The sequence below is a fragment of the Schistocerca serialis genome, chromosome 3, assembly GCF_023864345.2.
Source record: "Schistocerca serialis cubense isolate TAMUIC-IGC-003099 chromosome 3, iqSchSeri2.2, whole genome shotgun sequence".
Taxonomy (NCBI): domain Eukaryota; kingdom Metazoa; phylum Arthropoda; class Insecta; order Orthoptera; family Acrididae; genus Schistocerca; species Schistocerca serialis.
This window is the reverse complement of record NC_064640.1, coordinates 224,581,165-224,597,668: the sequence shown is the minus strand read 5'-3', so window position 1 is coordinate 224,597,668 and position 16,504 is coordinate 224,581,165. Positions and strand designations below refer to the sequence as shown.

The window sequence follows — 16,504 nt, the reverse complement described above, 5'->3', positions numbered from 1 at the left end:
GCGGGAATGTTTGAAAATATTCCACAAGAAATTTCTGGCTTTTTCAACCAAAATTGGCCGAGAAAAAAAGTGTGTTGCATTACTTATTGAACTGCCCTCGTACATATAATTATGCAGAGAAATAAATTATCTCCACTTGTAAAATTTAGTAAATGTTTATAAACTGACTGGACAAGTCTATACATCAGAATTAGAGACCAGTAACTAAAAAATCTGTGTTCACCTGAATTAAGTTTCAATGTCTTCTACTTTTTAATGATGTTTAATTGCATATGTTGAATTTTATGCAATGTATCTCTTGCCTCCAAGCCATGCACTAGAGAATTTTGTGAGTACTCAATCAGTGGTAGCATTTAGTTGACTGATGTACCTGCTTCCTTGTGGTGCATGCTGTGTCAGCCCTGTTTCGTCTTCTAGTCACTGTGTGTCTGCTGCTTTGTGAGGCTGTCAATGTGTTCTCTTGACGGCTGGAAATTCTGTTTGTGCTGAAAAGTACAGTCTTTTATTGAGTATGTTTATAATAGTTTTTTAAATAGATGACCTCTACATATCATGCTCACAGAGTATAGATGAAAATAATTTAGAATAAAAAATAAAGACACACTGTTTTAACCCTAAATACAAGAGTGACACTTTAACTTAACATACTTTCATACTTTTCCTAAAAAACTGAGCAGAATGGTCTCCTGATTAAAAAAAATTGCACCTTTAAACAAAGTTAACTCAACATACGCATCTGTGATTGAAATGTAATTCTATTTATATTATGTGCAATGTCTTTGTTTCTTGTGGATTAAATGTTTTCAGTCATTTTACACAAACAAGTCACGATGAGACTGAACGGCTAGCCAGCACTTTCCATCAGGAGTTTAAATTAACCATATGGATGTGGAGCATCAGTGATTGCAAGTTATTACAAAACCATTTCATTTTCAGTCATAATCCCAAGCATGTTCAACAGCTATTACCAATTTTTATGGTAATGTCATCTTCAAATAATCAGCTGTACTGAGGGGCATATTATCACTGCTATATGTTGAAATACTAAATAAACAAAGACCTGTAAGACAAGCATGGTGAAATCTGTCTGGCTACATTGTCCTCAGTAATGTTGCACAGCTTAACATGCAGCTGTTGGTCAGCTTCTGGTATGGCGAAACTTGGTGTGTATCTCCTTCCATAAAACTACACAAAATAGCTGCAGTTTTCTAGTGTTATTTTTATTTATACAATTATTTGCTTAACAACTACTTTTTAATGATAACGACATGAAAGAACTACATCACAACAGTCAATATCAGCAGTTTGCAACTGATCAGTGTTGGCAATCCAGAATTGGCATTGCTTGTACGTTGTTGATGATTCTAGGCTTTCACATTTTGGATTACTCTCAATTTGCCCTTTCGGATGTGTGTACATTTTTTCCCATCATCCACTTGGTCCTTTTGGCCACTTGCCAGAAACTCACTCGTGGCATTCCCTCACCTGGGTAGTGTGTTACTAAAGTGGTGAAGAGGCTGATTCTTGCATGTGCATAAATTCATAACAATGGATCAAAAGTTTCTGGAGCCTTTGGCAGCATAAAACAATGCTACAGGCACAACAGCAGGAACATATGAAACTGCAACTGCTGTCAACTACTACAGCAGGAGCAGATGCAAGAGCTGTCAAGCGAGATGTAGAGCTGGTCCAAAACGCAAGCATGCAGCCAGTGGGGCGAACATCTGCAAGCAGCCATTACCCCTGTCTCCACAGTTTTCTATGTCTCACGGCACTGTAGAGAGGTGGAAAAACTACTTGTGTAGATTTACGCTGTATTCGAGGTAAGAAACATGTCAGATCCCGCAGTCCTGAGTGCTTTGTTACTTAGCAGTAGTAACAGTTTGCACAAGATTGTGCAAAAGTATGGACCCTCCCTTTCTGTATCTACAGCAGATCACAAGATGCTACCCCACCTCAACATTGGATTCACTCCCATAGCCATTTAAGTCTTGTCCAAACTGTTGGCTTCATCATGGGCATTGCCAGTGTCCACTTTTTTTGCATGTCTCAAGTGAGGGCTCTTAGCAGTACTGTGCCAGGACAGGACAACGGAGTGATGAGTCAACATGCTGGTGTTTGCCACTACATTCTGGGTGCAGTACCTGACCAAGCATCTGTGCTTGCTTTAACCCTTGTGTTGGCAGAACCCGGCCGAGCACCTAATAACCTCTTGTTTGAATTAAATACCAGTGGTGTTACAACACAGTTCTAAGTTCACACAGAGGAAGTAATTCCTTTGGTTAACTGGGAAACCTATCAGAGTTTGGGCTCCATCTGTCTGCAGATGCCGCAGTGGCAGGTTATTTGATATAGCCAGCAAAAGATTCCTTTGAGAGGACAAACTGCTGTGTGGGCAGAATACTAGGATATGGAATGGCACATCACCTTGTTGATCATAATTTCACTGCCAGCTGTAAACATTTTTGGTTTAGATGCATTCACTGCATTCAGTTTTTGAGTACTGGATGATGTGAAGCTGGCATCAAGCTCAATACAATTCTAGATTTTAGAACCATTATCACAAAATTATCAGCAGTTATTCCGATCAACGTTGGGTATGGCTAAAGAGTTTAACGTTCATATGTCACTCATGCAGTCCACTGTACCTATGCTGGATGCCATAAAGGCCAACTTATCCACATTACAGGTGTGTGGAGCAATTACACCAGTCTTCGATAGTTCTTGGTGACACTCATGGCCATTATAAAGAAAGAGAATAGGTTCATCAGAATTTTCAGTGATTTTAAGACCATGATTAATGCACAAAGTTGGATCGACATTTCCCCAGTTCCTTGACCAGGACCTTGTTAGAAAGTTAGCAGGGGCACAATATTTTACGTAGACTGATTTGAAGGATGCATACTTGCAGCTACCTCTAGATGCAGATACATGAGAAGCCTTGGTAAAAAAAAGCATTTTAGAATGTTTCATTACAAGAGACAACGTTTTGGGGGTTGCCTCAGCAACAGTAAGTTTCCGAAGATACACACAGCAACTAACTCAAGGTATTCCAAAGTGCATAAACTATTTAAATGACATTTAGGTGACTGGTGCTACCATGAATGAACTCACGTAAAACTTGTAAACATTGTTTTAGCAGCTGTTAGAGAACAGACTGAATTGTAACCTGGAGTAATGCAAGATCCTGTGCAGTATTGGGGCATATGTTAAGCAGCAAAGGGATCATGCTGATGACAGAGCATATCAATGCTATTGAGAAACTGCTGGGTCAAAAATCTGGAAGAAATTGCAGTCTTTTCTGGTGAAAGTGATCTGCTACACAAAGTTCATTCCCCAGGCAACTCACCTTACACATCCAGTGACCTTGTAAGGGTAGAGATGTAAATGTGGCATTTGCCAGATTGAATCTACCCCTATACTTTATGCTACAGCACAGTGTACCTCTTTGCTACAGTGCAGTGGCATCACTGATAGGGTGCCCCATAGTTCTGGAAGGTACAAGCTCGTTCTAGAGACTGGCTGGTGGTAGGCAGTCAGTTGCACTCGAGCCATACTTGTAGCCTTCATGTGAGCAGGATGTGAATATGTATGAGAGCACCATCATGAGAACTGTGTTAAAAATATTAATTCATCAATTATGAAATATTTAATTTGGAAAAGAAGACTGCACAGAAAAAGAATGTCAATGACTAACACATTTGATATTATGAATGAGGAGGATATGCAAGTGTAGTGCAAGTGCAGTTAGAAACCATGTGAAATTGATTTGCAATCAAGAAACAAATAAAATCAAGTGCTTCATACCAGTGTGTTATCTAGTTGACAACATCAATCACTTTCCTAACTTTTTTATGGGATTGTTTCGCATTAGTTTGAATGAAGTAGATAGGACATGTGTTGTAATTTACACAGTAGAGACTCTAAATACAGTTGCATGTACTTTGAGAGTATGATTGCCACTCAAAAAACTAGTTGTCTAGATGTTTGATAGCCTTGAAAATGTCAAGCAGCCAGAGTGAAACATTGCAAGCAAACTGAGATACATATAGGGGGCAGCTTACATGTAACAACACATGACAACATGGACTGCATGATTCTCAGATGTGCTCATAAGAAGAACAAAGGAAGGAACAATTTTCTAAACATTTAGGATATGACAGAAGAGCTGCTACAAGAAAGAAGAAGAAGCCAGGCTACCTGATGATTAGCAGATCAAGCAGATGCCACATCACAAAAATCAGCAGCTAGCAGTACAGTGGCCAACAGCAGCAGCAGAAGTACAAAACAAGTTGCAAGTTGCTGTAAGCCATTAAGCAAAAAATTATGCAGTAGAAATTGATAAATAGTGTGACAAAAAGTAATCAATGACAGTTGCTGTATAGGCTATGAAGTATGTGTGTGACAAAACAGCGAAATTTTAGAACAGTGAATATTGGTAAATTTGGGATCAGATACAGAAAAGTAGCAGTAAATTTCAAATAGTGTAAAATGAGCCAACATTGCATGTAGAGGAAATCAAACAGGAGAGTGTTTCAGAGGAGGCAAATATCAGTCAAATGTAGAGCAACAGGAAAACTGGTTACCAGGGAGTGAAATGAAACAAGAAAATGAATCCGATGGGGAGGAAAATCTGTTAATTAACTCAAAAAAATTATTCTTTGAAGATAGCATGGAGTGGGAAAGTGCAGGAATTCAGGCCACACCCCAAGCATTTGGCACAAAAGCCATGATCACACCCAAAATGGAAAATTGAGAAGCTATGGAGGCAAGCAAAGATAGTTAGTACAACATTTTCGAAGAAACCCCAGAGCTAAGGGGAGGAACTGGTTTTGATTTACAACTAATGATGAAGGCAGTCAAGGAATTAGATGAAAAAGTAGATAAGTGAGTAAAAGAAATGTAATGGTCACTAAACAGAAAAATAATTAAGCAAATAGAAGAAATTAAAAGTCAAACAAGGAAATTAAATCATTAATATTAAGCAAACTCAAATCAGACATTAAAGCACTTGAAGAAGATCAGGGAAAACAATTTGTGATTCACAAGTTTTGAGGCAAGATTTAAAGCATGGGAGGAAAAGATGGATAATGAATTAAAATGAAAGGGAAGGAAGAACATGAAAAAGTAAACAATGAAATAAAATCACAATTCAGAAAACAGGCAATAGTAGTTAAACAAATAAAAGAACAACAAAAACAGATGCAGGATAACATAACACTAGAGATAAACACAATATGGGTTTTGGCAAATATGATCGCACAAGGATGAGAAGAAACTAATAAATGAGTAGAAGAGGTTGAGAAGATGGTGAAAGTCACAGGGGAGATGATAGCAGAAATGTAGAAAGTACAAAAAAATATTGAGCAAAAGATCAAGCCGGTTGTAACTGAGAAACTAATTAGTGAAATAAAACATTAAGTGCCTAAACTGCAGTAGTGACCCTCAAGTGGAGTTCATAAACAGTTGTAAGTTCAGTAAATTCCACCACAAAGGCAAGTTACACCCTGCTGCATTTATAAGGAATTTCCAGAGATCATTACCAAAATTACAGGATAAGGAACTAAAATTGCTTACATCATAAATCAAATAGAGGGTGAAGCATATGACTGGGGCATATGGTTAGATATGGAACATTTAACGTATGCAGAATTTAAGAAGCTGCTCCTAAAAAAGTATTGGCCCAAGAACAAACAGGATGACATATTAATCTTTATATGGAAATTTCCATATTAAGAGAATGAGGAAGAACTTACAGTGAGTTCTTTGAAAAGGAATTAGAGAGGAATCAGATGAGAAAAATGTGGTGCAATTGGGGTGATACAAAGGCTGCCACGTGAAGTATGTAGTCATTTAATAGTAACCATTACTGACTCCGTGGGCCAGGCCAGGGTTATATTTGAGCAATTAGAGTGTGCAGATAGGTTGCCACAAGTGAACACAGACCATTCCAGTAGTGCAGCCCCACATCATGGGACATGCTACTAACAGTAGTGGCAGAATGAACAGAGTGTTGTATTCTGCCAGCTCGTCTAATATAGGGTGCCTAGGAAAGCTGATTTCTAGGATCACTAGACAACAATTCAAGCAAATCATATTAATGGACTTTATTACAAAAGGAAATGATTAAAATGATTACAATAATTAACTTTGTGAGATACTGACATGTTTTAAGCAAGGGGCAATAGACAAACACAAGCAAGCTCTTCAGCAAATACAATTCCAATACAAGCAAAACAATACATTTCATAAGTCATAAGTCACTGCTGTAGCATTAATAGGATGGCTTGTCTTCAACTCAAGCTACAGCCAGACAGAGCGGTACTTATATTCTCTTGGCCTAGATGCCGCTTATGTCTTGCTGATGTCCTAGAGAGGGGTCTGTCAGTGTGCTATTGGCTGATGTCGTCTCACAGCCCTCTCTGCTCTTCCTTTCTTGATGGTTGTGTTGGCACTTGACATTACGCCGGAACACAGAGAAATGGTAGAGGCCAAGAACATGGTAGTTATGCTTTCAGATCTCATGATGATCAAAGGACAGGTAGAAGAGAGGAAGAAAGGTGCAGCTTGCACAAAGATAGCTGCAGTGGATGGGGGCAGGGAAGTGGAGCAGAACCCTCTGAGAATGGAGGAACGGAAAACATGTAGGTGTTTCAGGAGTGGCCCGACCTGAAGTATACATGGCAGGGCCTGTAAACGCAGACAATGAAGAAATAAATATTTATGCCATAAAGGCTGAACATCTAAATGATGAACTAGAAGACCCACTAGAGGAAACAGTAAAAGATAAGGTGATAATTACTCCAATAATTGAAGTTAAAATACGTGGGTGTGCAACTAGGTCTGTAGTCAATTTGGGAAACCAGCTGCATGATATAGCTAACAACATATATAATGAGCTACTGAAATCAGGAAACAACATATGGAGTTTACAATAAAAGAAGCTGTTGATGGATACGGGAATGTGGTGAATTGTCAAGTAATGGTGGAGGCTGAGACTGAAGGAGACATATACAGAATGGATGTGGTAGTCATGCCTAATTTGCAAGAAGTCATTATAGAGTCAGACTGGTTGACAGAGCACGAAGTAGAAATAAGTAGAGAAAATAAGGCGAGACTTTACGATGGAGAAAAAGAGAAGATAAGTTTCAATGACAAAATTACACTAGATAGAGTACTAGATTTTTCCCACGTTGCTAAGTAGCAACCTGTGAAGATGTAATGGAAGAGGAAAATTTAGCAATCCGCATCTGTCAGTACAAATGATGCAAGTGAGCTCACATGGGAAGAAGTCAGCAAAAAAATACATGGAATTAAGAATATTGATAAAAGAGCAGCTGAACGGCTATCCAAATTAATCAGAAGATACAGAAAAGTTTTTGGAAACAGATCCTGAATAATAAAAGGCTTAGCATATCATATAAAATTAAAGCTGCATAAGCCATATTTTAAGCCATCTTATCCAATACTACATGCAAGAAAAGAAGTAGTAGAGAGGAAACTGCAGTAGATCCTAACAAATGAAGTAATAGACAGATCTAAAAGTCAATACAACAGCCTATTAGTTACTGTGGCTAAGAAGAGGGAGTGTAAGGCTTGTGTTGGGTGCATGACAAGCAAACAAGGTATCTGAACCAGAAAAGAAACAATCAAAGAACATAGACAAACTGTTGCAGAAATTTAAACGAGCAAAGATGTTTACAAATCTGGATTTGATGTCTGAATACCATCAAATACTGCTAGACCCAGAGTCAAGGCCATTTACAGCATTTTCGTACAAGGGAAGATATTATCAATATAGAGTGCTGCCTTTTGGACTGAACATATCCCTGTCTGATTTTATTACAATGCTAGACCAAATGCTAGGAGAAGATTTGCTGAAGAAAATTATGATATATTTAGATGACATGTTTGTAGCCAGTGAAATGTGGGAGGAAGACTTAAGCACTCTGGAGGAAATGTTAGAAAGTTGTGAATGTGCAGGTGCCATCCTTAATTTTCAGAAGTCAGAATTCAGAAGACTGGAAATACCTTTCATGGGACATATTATTGGGCCAGAAGGAATAAAACCACGACCCAGAGAAGCTGACAGCAATAAGAAATTTTCAGATACCGATAAACAGGAAGCAGGTGATAAGTTTTATTGGTCTCTGTGGATTCTACTGTTGATTCATTGGTGAGCAAACATTAAATAGCAAAGCACTGCATAGATGGCTGAAGAAAAGCAATGCATTGTCATGGACAGAGGAGGGTACTGCGGATTTTGCAAAAATAAAACAAAAACTTTGTAATGCTCCAAAATAGCTCATCCAGATATGTCAAAGGCATTTTACTTGGGGTGTGATGCTTTGGATTATGGACTAGGGGTCCATTTATATAAAAAACATGAGAAAAAAGGAAAGGAATAATTAGAACCATTGCTTTTGGTAGTCAGGTGTTGAATGAACAAGAACAGAAGTAGTCAATAATGGAGAAGGAAGCATCAGAAGTAGTGTATCATTTTGCTAAATTTAGACATTATTTGAGAAGACGAAAATTTATTGTAGTAACAGATCACAAGGCTTTGTCATCTATGTTAACATGCAGACTGTGGCATAACAGATCAATGTGATGGATGCTTGCTCCATGAGAATCTAATTTCGATATTCAATGCATACCAAGAACTTCACAGACAGTGCCAGATGCGCTATCTCAAATGCATATAGGATTAGAAGAACATTTTGCACCTCCTTTGCCAACAAAAAGCAAGATTTATCTGATAAAAGGGGTTATACAGGAAGGGGCAGCGTGCAGAGTGGTAAGGAACATCTAAGAGAGCAAATGAGGGTGAAAAGTTAGTGCTACTTAAAAGTAAGTAGAATAGCACTGGGGAAGACAAGATCATGGCATATTACCTTTTGCATGATGGAGTGTTATGCCATAGAAACAATGTAAATGAGGAGGAATGGAGGGTGTGCATTCTGGAACAAAGTATAACGTTCATAATATGGTATACCAATCTCAGCTGTGGACATTTTGGTCTCAGGAAATATATGGAAAAATCATGGCAAGATTGCTAGTTTTTTGACATGACAAGATGGATAAAGAAACTGTTGAAGAATTATGAGACATTTCAGAAAACGAAGACTGTTACAGTACAGCACAAAGGGTTTGTGCTTGTAGTACTGCCAAAGGAACCCAAGGAAGCAATTGCGGTAAATCTCCTGGGCCCACTCCCGAAATCTAGTGGTGCAATGACATATGTATTTGTGGCAATTGAGTTAGTCTCTCAATACTTTGAGGAAAGCAACAGGAGGTGAAGTTGGAAGGAAAGTTGGCCAAAGTCTATTTTCATAATTCATGCCTACCAAAGTACATAATAATAAGTGACAATGGGAGTCAGTTCACTAGAAAGGCATGGACCAATGTGTTGAAGCAATATAGAGTAGACCCAACAGATAGAGCGGGTTTCACAATTCGCATTACACACTTCTAGAGGTTTTAGAGGGAACTTATCAAGTTTTTCATAGGAACCCATGTCCAGAAACATTTGTTTCCATTTTACGAGGAAACAACACAAACAGATTTCACTCCTATTAATTGCAGTGTTACAACAGCTTTTTGATATGATGACCACCATGTTCAAATGGTTCAAATGGCTCTGAGCACTATGGGACTTAACATCTGAGGTCATTAGTCCCCTAGAACTTAGAAGTACTTAAACCTAACTAATCTAGCGACATCACACACAGCCATGCCCGAGGCAGGATTCAAACCTGTGACCGTAGTGGTCTCGCGGTTCCAGACTGAAGTGCCTAGAACCTCTCGGCCACGCCAGCCGGCCACCATGTTCAGTGCACACAGTTTATCTGCACAGCAAGTTTGCACAAACTCTGTCCAAAATGTGTGATGTATGGATAATGACATCTGCTGCACCCATGATCCATACAATTAGATCTTCCTCTGACTGGACAGGGGTCTCATAAACAAGAATCTTCATGTGGCCCCACAAGAAAATGTCCAAAGGATTAAATCGGGGAATCTCGGTGGCCAAGCTTGTGGTCCACCTCGACTGATCCACCTATCCCTGTAGATTATATTCAAATGATTTTGGACGAGAACTGTAAAATATACTGCCACACCATCATGCTGGAACCACAACTTGTTCTGAATCTCCAATGGCACATCTTCCAAAAACTCCACCAACACCTGCTGCAGGAACATCAAGTACCTGGCACCCATTAGGTGGGGTGGAAGGATGTATGGCCCAATCACATGACCATCATAGACACTTGCCCAGGCACTGATGCCAAAGGAGTGTTGAAATCTTTGTGTACATGTGGCTTTGGGTTTTTCTTGACCCCGAATGTGGCTATTTCAAGTATTCAAAACACAGTCTTTGTTGAAATGTACTTCATCGATGAACAAAATTTACCTTGGAAACTGAGGAAATCCGCACAACAGTCTAAAAAAACAAGTACAGAAATTGACCTGTGGCACAGAATCCGCCAGGTCCTGACAAGGACCTGACATGGGAAGAAAAACCTGAAAAGGCCAAGTAAATTGTTATTAGGGGAGCTGAAGTACAAGGACAAATTGACTAGCTTGTGCATCTAGTAGTGTACAGCATTGCCCGCTGTGAATGCTACCAATGGTCAGCACCTCTTGGCGTCACTGGGAAGACAGCACTGTAGTGCTAAGTGGTAAGCGTGGTGTTGGTTCCTTGGTTACTTCTCGCACTGACCATTAATAGTTCTACTTTTTAACTCTGATAGTTTTAAAACAACTACTCTTCGAATTAGTCAAGCTGAAAGCGCTTCACACTAATATGATTAAAAAATAGAATATGACTGTACGAATTATGAGAACGTTCACAGACAGTTTTGCAGTTCCACGTAGTTGCGTATGTTTATCGATTAAAATAATTATCAGGATATCATAAACACCATTTTCACCATAGTAATGTTTCGCATCAAATTGTTGTTTTTGTTCTTGTGGGCTTCAGTGCTGAGACTGGCTTGATGCAGCTCTCCATGCTACTCTATCCTGTGCAAGCTTCTTCATCTCCCAGCACGTACAGCAGCCTACATCCTTCTGAATCTGCTTAATGTATTCATCTCTTGGTCTCCCTCTAAGATTTTTACCCTCCACGCTGCCCTCAAATACTAAATTGGTGATCCCTTGGTGCCTCAGAACATGTCCTACCAACCGATCCCTTCTTCTAATCAAGTTGTGCCACAAACTCCTCTTCCCCACAATCCTATTCAGTACTTCCTCATTAATTATGTGGTCTACCAATCTAATCTTCAGCATTCTTCTGTAGCACCACATTTCGAAAGCTTCTATTCTCTTCTTGTCTGAACTATTTATCATCCATGTTTCACTTCCATACATGGTTACACTCCATACAAATACTTTCAGAAACGACTTCCTGACACTTAAATCTATACTCAATGTTAACAAATTTCTCTTCTTCAGAAATGCTTTCCTTGCCATTGCCAGTCTACATTTTATATCCCCTCTACTTCGACCATCATCAGTTATTTTGCTCCCCAAATAGCAATACTCATTTACTACTTCAAGTGTCTCATTTCCTAATCTAATTCCCTCAGCATCACCCGACTTAATTCGACCACATTCCATTATCCTTGTTTTGCTTTTGTTGATGTTCATCTTATATCCTCCTTTCAAGACACTGTCCATTCCGTTCAACTGTTCTTCCAAGTCGTTTGCTGTCTCTGACAGAATTACAATGTCATCGGCGAACCTTAATGTTTTTATTTCTTCTCCATGGATTTTAATACCTACTCCGAATTTTTCTTTTGTTTCCTTTACTGCTTGCTCAATATACATATCGAACAACATCGGGGAGAGGATACAACCCTGTCTCACTCCCTTCCCAACCACTGCTTCCCTTTCATGTCCCTTGACTCATATAACTGCCATCTGTTCTCTGTACAAATTGTAAATAGCCTTTCACTCCCTATATTTTACCCCTGCCACCTTCAGCATTTCAAAGAGAGTATTCTAGCCAACATTCTCAGAAGCTTTCTCTAAGTCTACAAATGCTAGAAACGTAGGTTTGTCTTTTCTTAATCTAGCTTCTAAAATAAGTCATAGGGTCAGTATTGCCTCATGTGTTCCAACATTTCCACGGAATCCAAACTGATCTTCCCCAAGGTCTGCTTCTACCAGTATTTCCTTTCGTCTGTAAAGAATTTGCATTAGTATTTTGCATCTGTGACTTATTAAACTGTTAGTTCGGTAATTTTCACATCTGTCAACGCCTACTTTCTTTGGGATTGGAATTATTATATTCTTCTTAAAGTCTGAGGGTGTCTCATACATTTTGCTCACCAGATGGTAGAGTCTTGTCAGGACTGGATCTCCCAAGGCCGTCAGTAGCTCTAATGGAATGTTGTCTACTCCCGGGGCCTTGTTTCGACACAGGTCTTTCAGTGCTCTGTCAAACTCTTCACGCAGTATCATATCTCCCTTTTCGTCTTCGTCTACATCGTCTTCCATTTCCATAATATTGTCCTCAAGTACATCGCCCTTGTATAGACCCTCTATATACTCCTTCCACCTTTCTGCTTTCTCTTCTTTGCTTAGAACTGGGTTTCCATCTGAGCTCTTGACATTCAAACAAGTGGTCCTCTTTTCTTTAATTTTCCTGTAGGCGGTATCTATCTTACCTCTAGTGATATAAGCCTCTACATCTTTACATTTGTCCTCCAAACATCCCTGCTTAGCCATTCTGCACTTCCTATCGATCTCCTTTTTGAGACGTTTGTATTCCTTTTTGCCTGCTTCATTTACTGCGTTTTTATATTTTCTCCTTTCATCAATTAAATTCAATATTTCTTCTGTCACCCAAGGATTTCTACTAGCCCTCGTCTTTTTACCTACTTGATGCTCTGCTGCCTTCACTACTTCATCCCTCAAAGCTGCCCATTCTTCTTCTAATGTATTTCTTTCCCCCGGGATGGTTCCTTTGAAAGGGCACGGCTGATTTTCCTTCCCCATCCTTCCCTCACCCGAGCTTGCGCTCCGTCTCTAATGACCTCGTTGTCAACGGGACGTCTAACACTAATCTCCTCCTCCTCCTCCTTCTTTCCCCCATTTTTGTCAATTGTTCCCTTATGCTCTCCCTGAAACTCTGTACAACCTCTGGTTTAGTCAGTTTATCCAGGTCCCATCTCCTTAAATTCCCACCTTTTTGCAGTTTCTTCAGTTTTAATCTACAGTTCATAACCAATAGATTGTTTTCAGAGTCCACATCTGCCCCTGGAAATGTCTTACAATTTAAAACCTGGTTCTTAAATCTCTGTCTTACCATTATATAATCTATCTGAAACCTGTCAGTATCTCCAGGCTTCTTCCATGTATACAACCTTCTTTTATGATTCTTGAACCAAGTGTTAGCTATGATTAAGTTGTGCTCTGTGCAAAATTCCACCAGGCGGCTTCCTCTTTCATTTCTTACCCCCAATCCATATTCATCTACTATGTTTCCTTCTCTTCCTTTTCCTACTATCGAATTCCAGTCACCCATGACTATTAAATTTTCGTCTCCCTTCACTATCTGAATAATTTCTTTTATCTCATCATACATTTCTTCAATTTCTTCGTCATCTGCAGAGCTAGTTGGCATATAAACTTGTACTACTGTAGTAGGCGTGGGCTTCATGTCTATCTTGGCCACAATAATGCATTCACTATGCTGTTTGTGGTAGCTTACCTGCGTTCCTATTGTTTTATTCATTATTAAACCTACTCCTGCATTACCCCTATTTGATTTTGTTTTTATAACCCTGTATTCACCTGATCAAAAATCTTGTTCCTCCTGCCACCGATCTTCACTAATTCCCACTATATCTAACTTTAACCTATCCATTTCGCTTTTTAAATTTTCTAACCTACCTGCCCGATTAAGGGATCTGACATTCCACGCTCCAATCCGTAGAACGCCAGTTTTCTTTCTCCTGATAACGACATCCTCCCGAGTAGTCCCTGCCCGGAGGTCCAAAAGGGGGACTATTTTATCTCCGGAATATTTTACCCGAGAGGACGCCATCGTCATTTATCCATACAGTAAAGCTCCATGCCCTCGGGAAAAATTACGGCCGTAGTTTCCCTTTACTTTCAGCCATTCGCATCACCAGCAAGGCCGTTTTGGTTAGTGTTCCAAGGCCAGATTAGTCAATCATCCAGACTGTTGCCCCTGCAACTACTGAAAAGGCTGCTGCCCCTCTTCAGGAACCATACGTTTGTCTGGCATCTCAACAAATACCTCTCCGTTGCACCTACGGTACGGCTATCTGTATCACTGAGGCACACAAGCCTCCCCACGGCAAGGTCTATGGTTTAAGGTGGGGGGGGGGGGGGTCACATCAGATACACAACGAAAAAAATCGTTTGGTTTAAACGATGTTAGCGCAATAGGTTGAATCTGTGAATGCTAAAAGAGACTTAGCTCCGAGCAGGTTTCTTCTTGCTGCATTCTTCTTAATAGCCACCCATTTAGCATTCATGTTTAGACACCTGATCCCAATCAAAGTCCTCGGTTTCACATACAAGGAAATGGCTTTTGCTAATTTTGTCAAAGTGTGACTATATGAGTATTTCCATAACCTATTTGTACTTCAAAATTCTCTCTCTGTGGAAAGCTGCGAAAATATGCTGGAACTCGAGTAATGTACCCGGCCACTCAGGTGATGGATATGAGATCTCGTTTAGAAATCACAGTCGCCTAGTCTTGATCCGCGATTTGTTTTTTAGCAGATTTGGCCTCCCAGTGAACTGTCCATGATCTTGCATTTGAAGGCATGGCTAGGAACTGTGTGCTGTATCTTCAGTGAGACATACTGAACTGTTGTTGTCAATATTTAGTTAGGAACCGTTCTCTGGGCTTCTATTTTGAAGTTGTTACCAATTAAACTGGCACCTAGTTTGTAGCACTGGCAAGAAAATTTTCATAATATCCCTAGGAGCTTGTGCTATGTTCTTAGGTATTTGCTGGGTATGAGTGAGTAACATTGAGACACCTGCCATGGCTAATACAAGAAGCTACGGGCTGGCCAGGTGAAGTTACATCAGGGGCAACTTGCTGATATGATAAGTACTGCCCCTGAGTCACAGAGCAGTTACTTCATAACCCAGCACGGCAGAGGGACCACGGTCATGACATTGTCAATGCAGCGAAAAAGAGAAGCCACTGGATGAGTTAGACTGCTTTACATCAGAGCCACAGTCCTGTTATGACTTACGTGATAGAAACCGATGCTTTAGCTAAACAAGGATGGCCCAAGCCTGTATAAGTAATCGTCATTTGTAGTCAGAGGTATTTCAGTCTACCAGCCACTAGCTCTGAGGAGGTTCTATGACAGTTCGCGAGTCTACAAGGAGCAAGAGGTCATCTCCTCTTGACTCTGCCACTGCTAGCTGCGGGACTACTGTTCACGTTAAGTCCAGTGCTGTGGACTTAACGCCCTCCAACCATAGTGCCACCTGGGGGCCTACCTTAACCGCTGCCGGACTCGTACCCAGCAGGCGGCCTACTGTTCAAGCCTGGGGCTGTGCAGGCACCATCGCCTGTACAGGAAAACTCCTTAAAGCCGTCGGCACACGGACCGTGCATCCGAATGTTGAGCGTTGAGCGTGCCCAGTTTCTGATGCCATAGCGTGGAATAGCACGTTCGGGAGTCTTTCCGAACGTGCAGAGCAATATCTGGCATGTCAGATATTCTGAGCGAGCGTCTGAGGGTTGACCAATGAGATGGCACAACGCTACCGACGTCACACGCACGCCGTCTCTCTTCATTACAGAGTTGTGAGGTGCCATATTGGCATTCATTTCGAGCCTATATCTACATATGCCGTTTCTGAGCACCAGCAAATTGAGAATCACTGGAAAACCCGTTGTTAACTCTGTGATTCGTTCCAACAAAATAATGAGAAACATCATATTCGTGGCAAAAGAATGATTGTAACTTGCATATTATGAGAGTTTGCTATTTGAAGGCAGCGACACACTGAAGATCCACCCAAAACGCTTTGTTCTTGGTACAATTTGTTATACTTAAATTTAAATTAGTAACATATCTACGATTATGGTTTTCAGCAAGGGTAACATACTATGATTAGATGGAGAGGCTGTGTTGTTGGCTTAGCGTAATGAGAAGAATCCTTGTCTTGAAGTGCGTTGTTTGTTGGGGCAGTGGTTTGCGTCTTGTCCCATCTAAATTTTTATCTTAACATTCGCGTTTTTATTAGGTTCTGATACTTTATTATTAGTTTAATATAAGTATATACTATAATATTTGATGTTATGTAAATATAAGTTCACCATTTTTTTGAGGGGTAACTTTGTTCGATTGGCGTAATCTACTAGACAGCTTGCGCTACCTGTATAAAGATATCTTGCTCCTTTTTCTTTTACGCTTCATAATTCACATGTTGCAAAGCTTCTGCTACTGGGTAGTAAAAGTGATAAAGTAAGACTGACCTTGGGGTTTTACTAAAA

General features: G+C 40.0%; 1 protein-coding gene across 1 annotated transcript in view; it reads right to left on the bottom strand.

The window, feature by feature from the left end:
• Positions 1–340: 340 nt before the first annotated feature.
• Positions 341–16,504, bottom strand: part of LOC126470759 (uncharacterized) — a gene marked incomplete at its 5' end in the record, with an annotated part of 280,299 nt that continues 264,135 nt past the window's right edge. The window contains one exon of the mRNA XM_050098766.1: positions 341–485. Coding sequence (XP_049954723.1) covers positions 341–485 — 145 coding nt within the window. The remainder of the gene's footprint in view (positions 486–16,504) is intronic.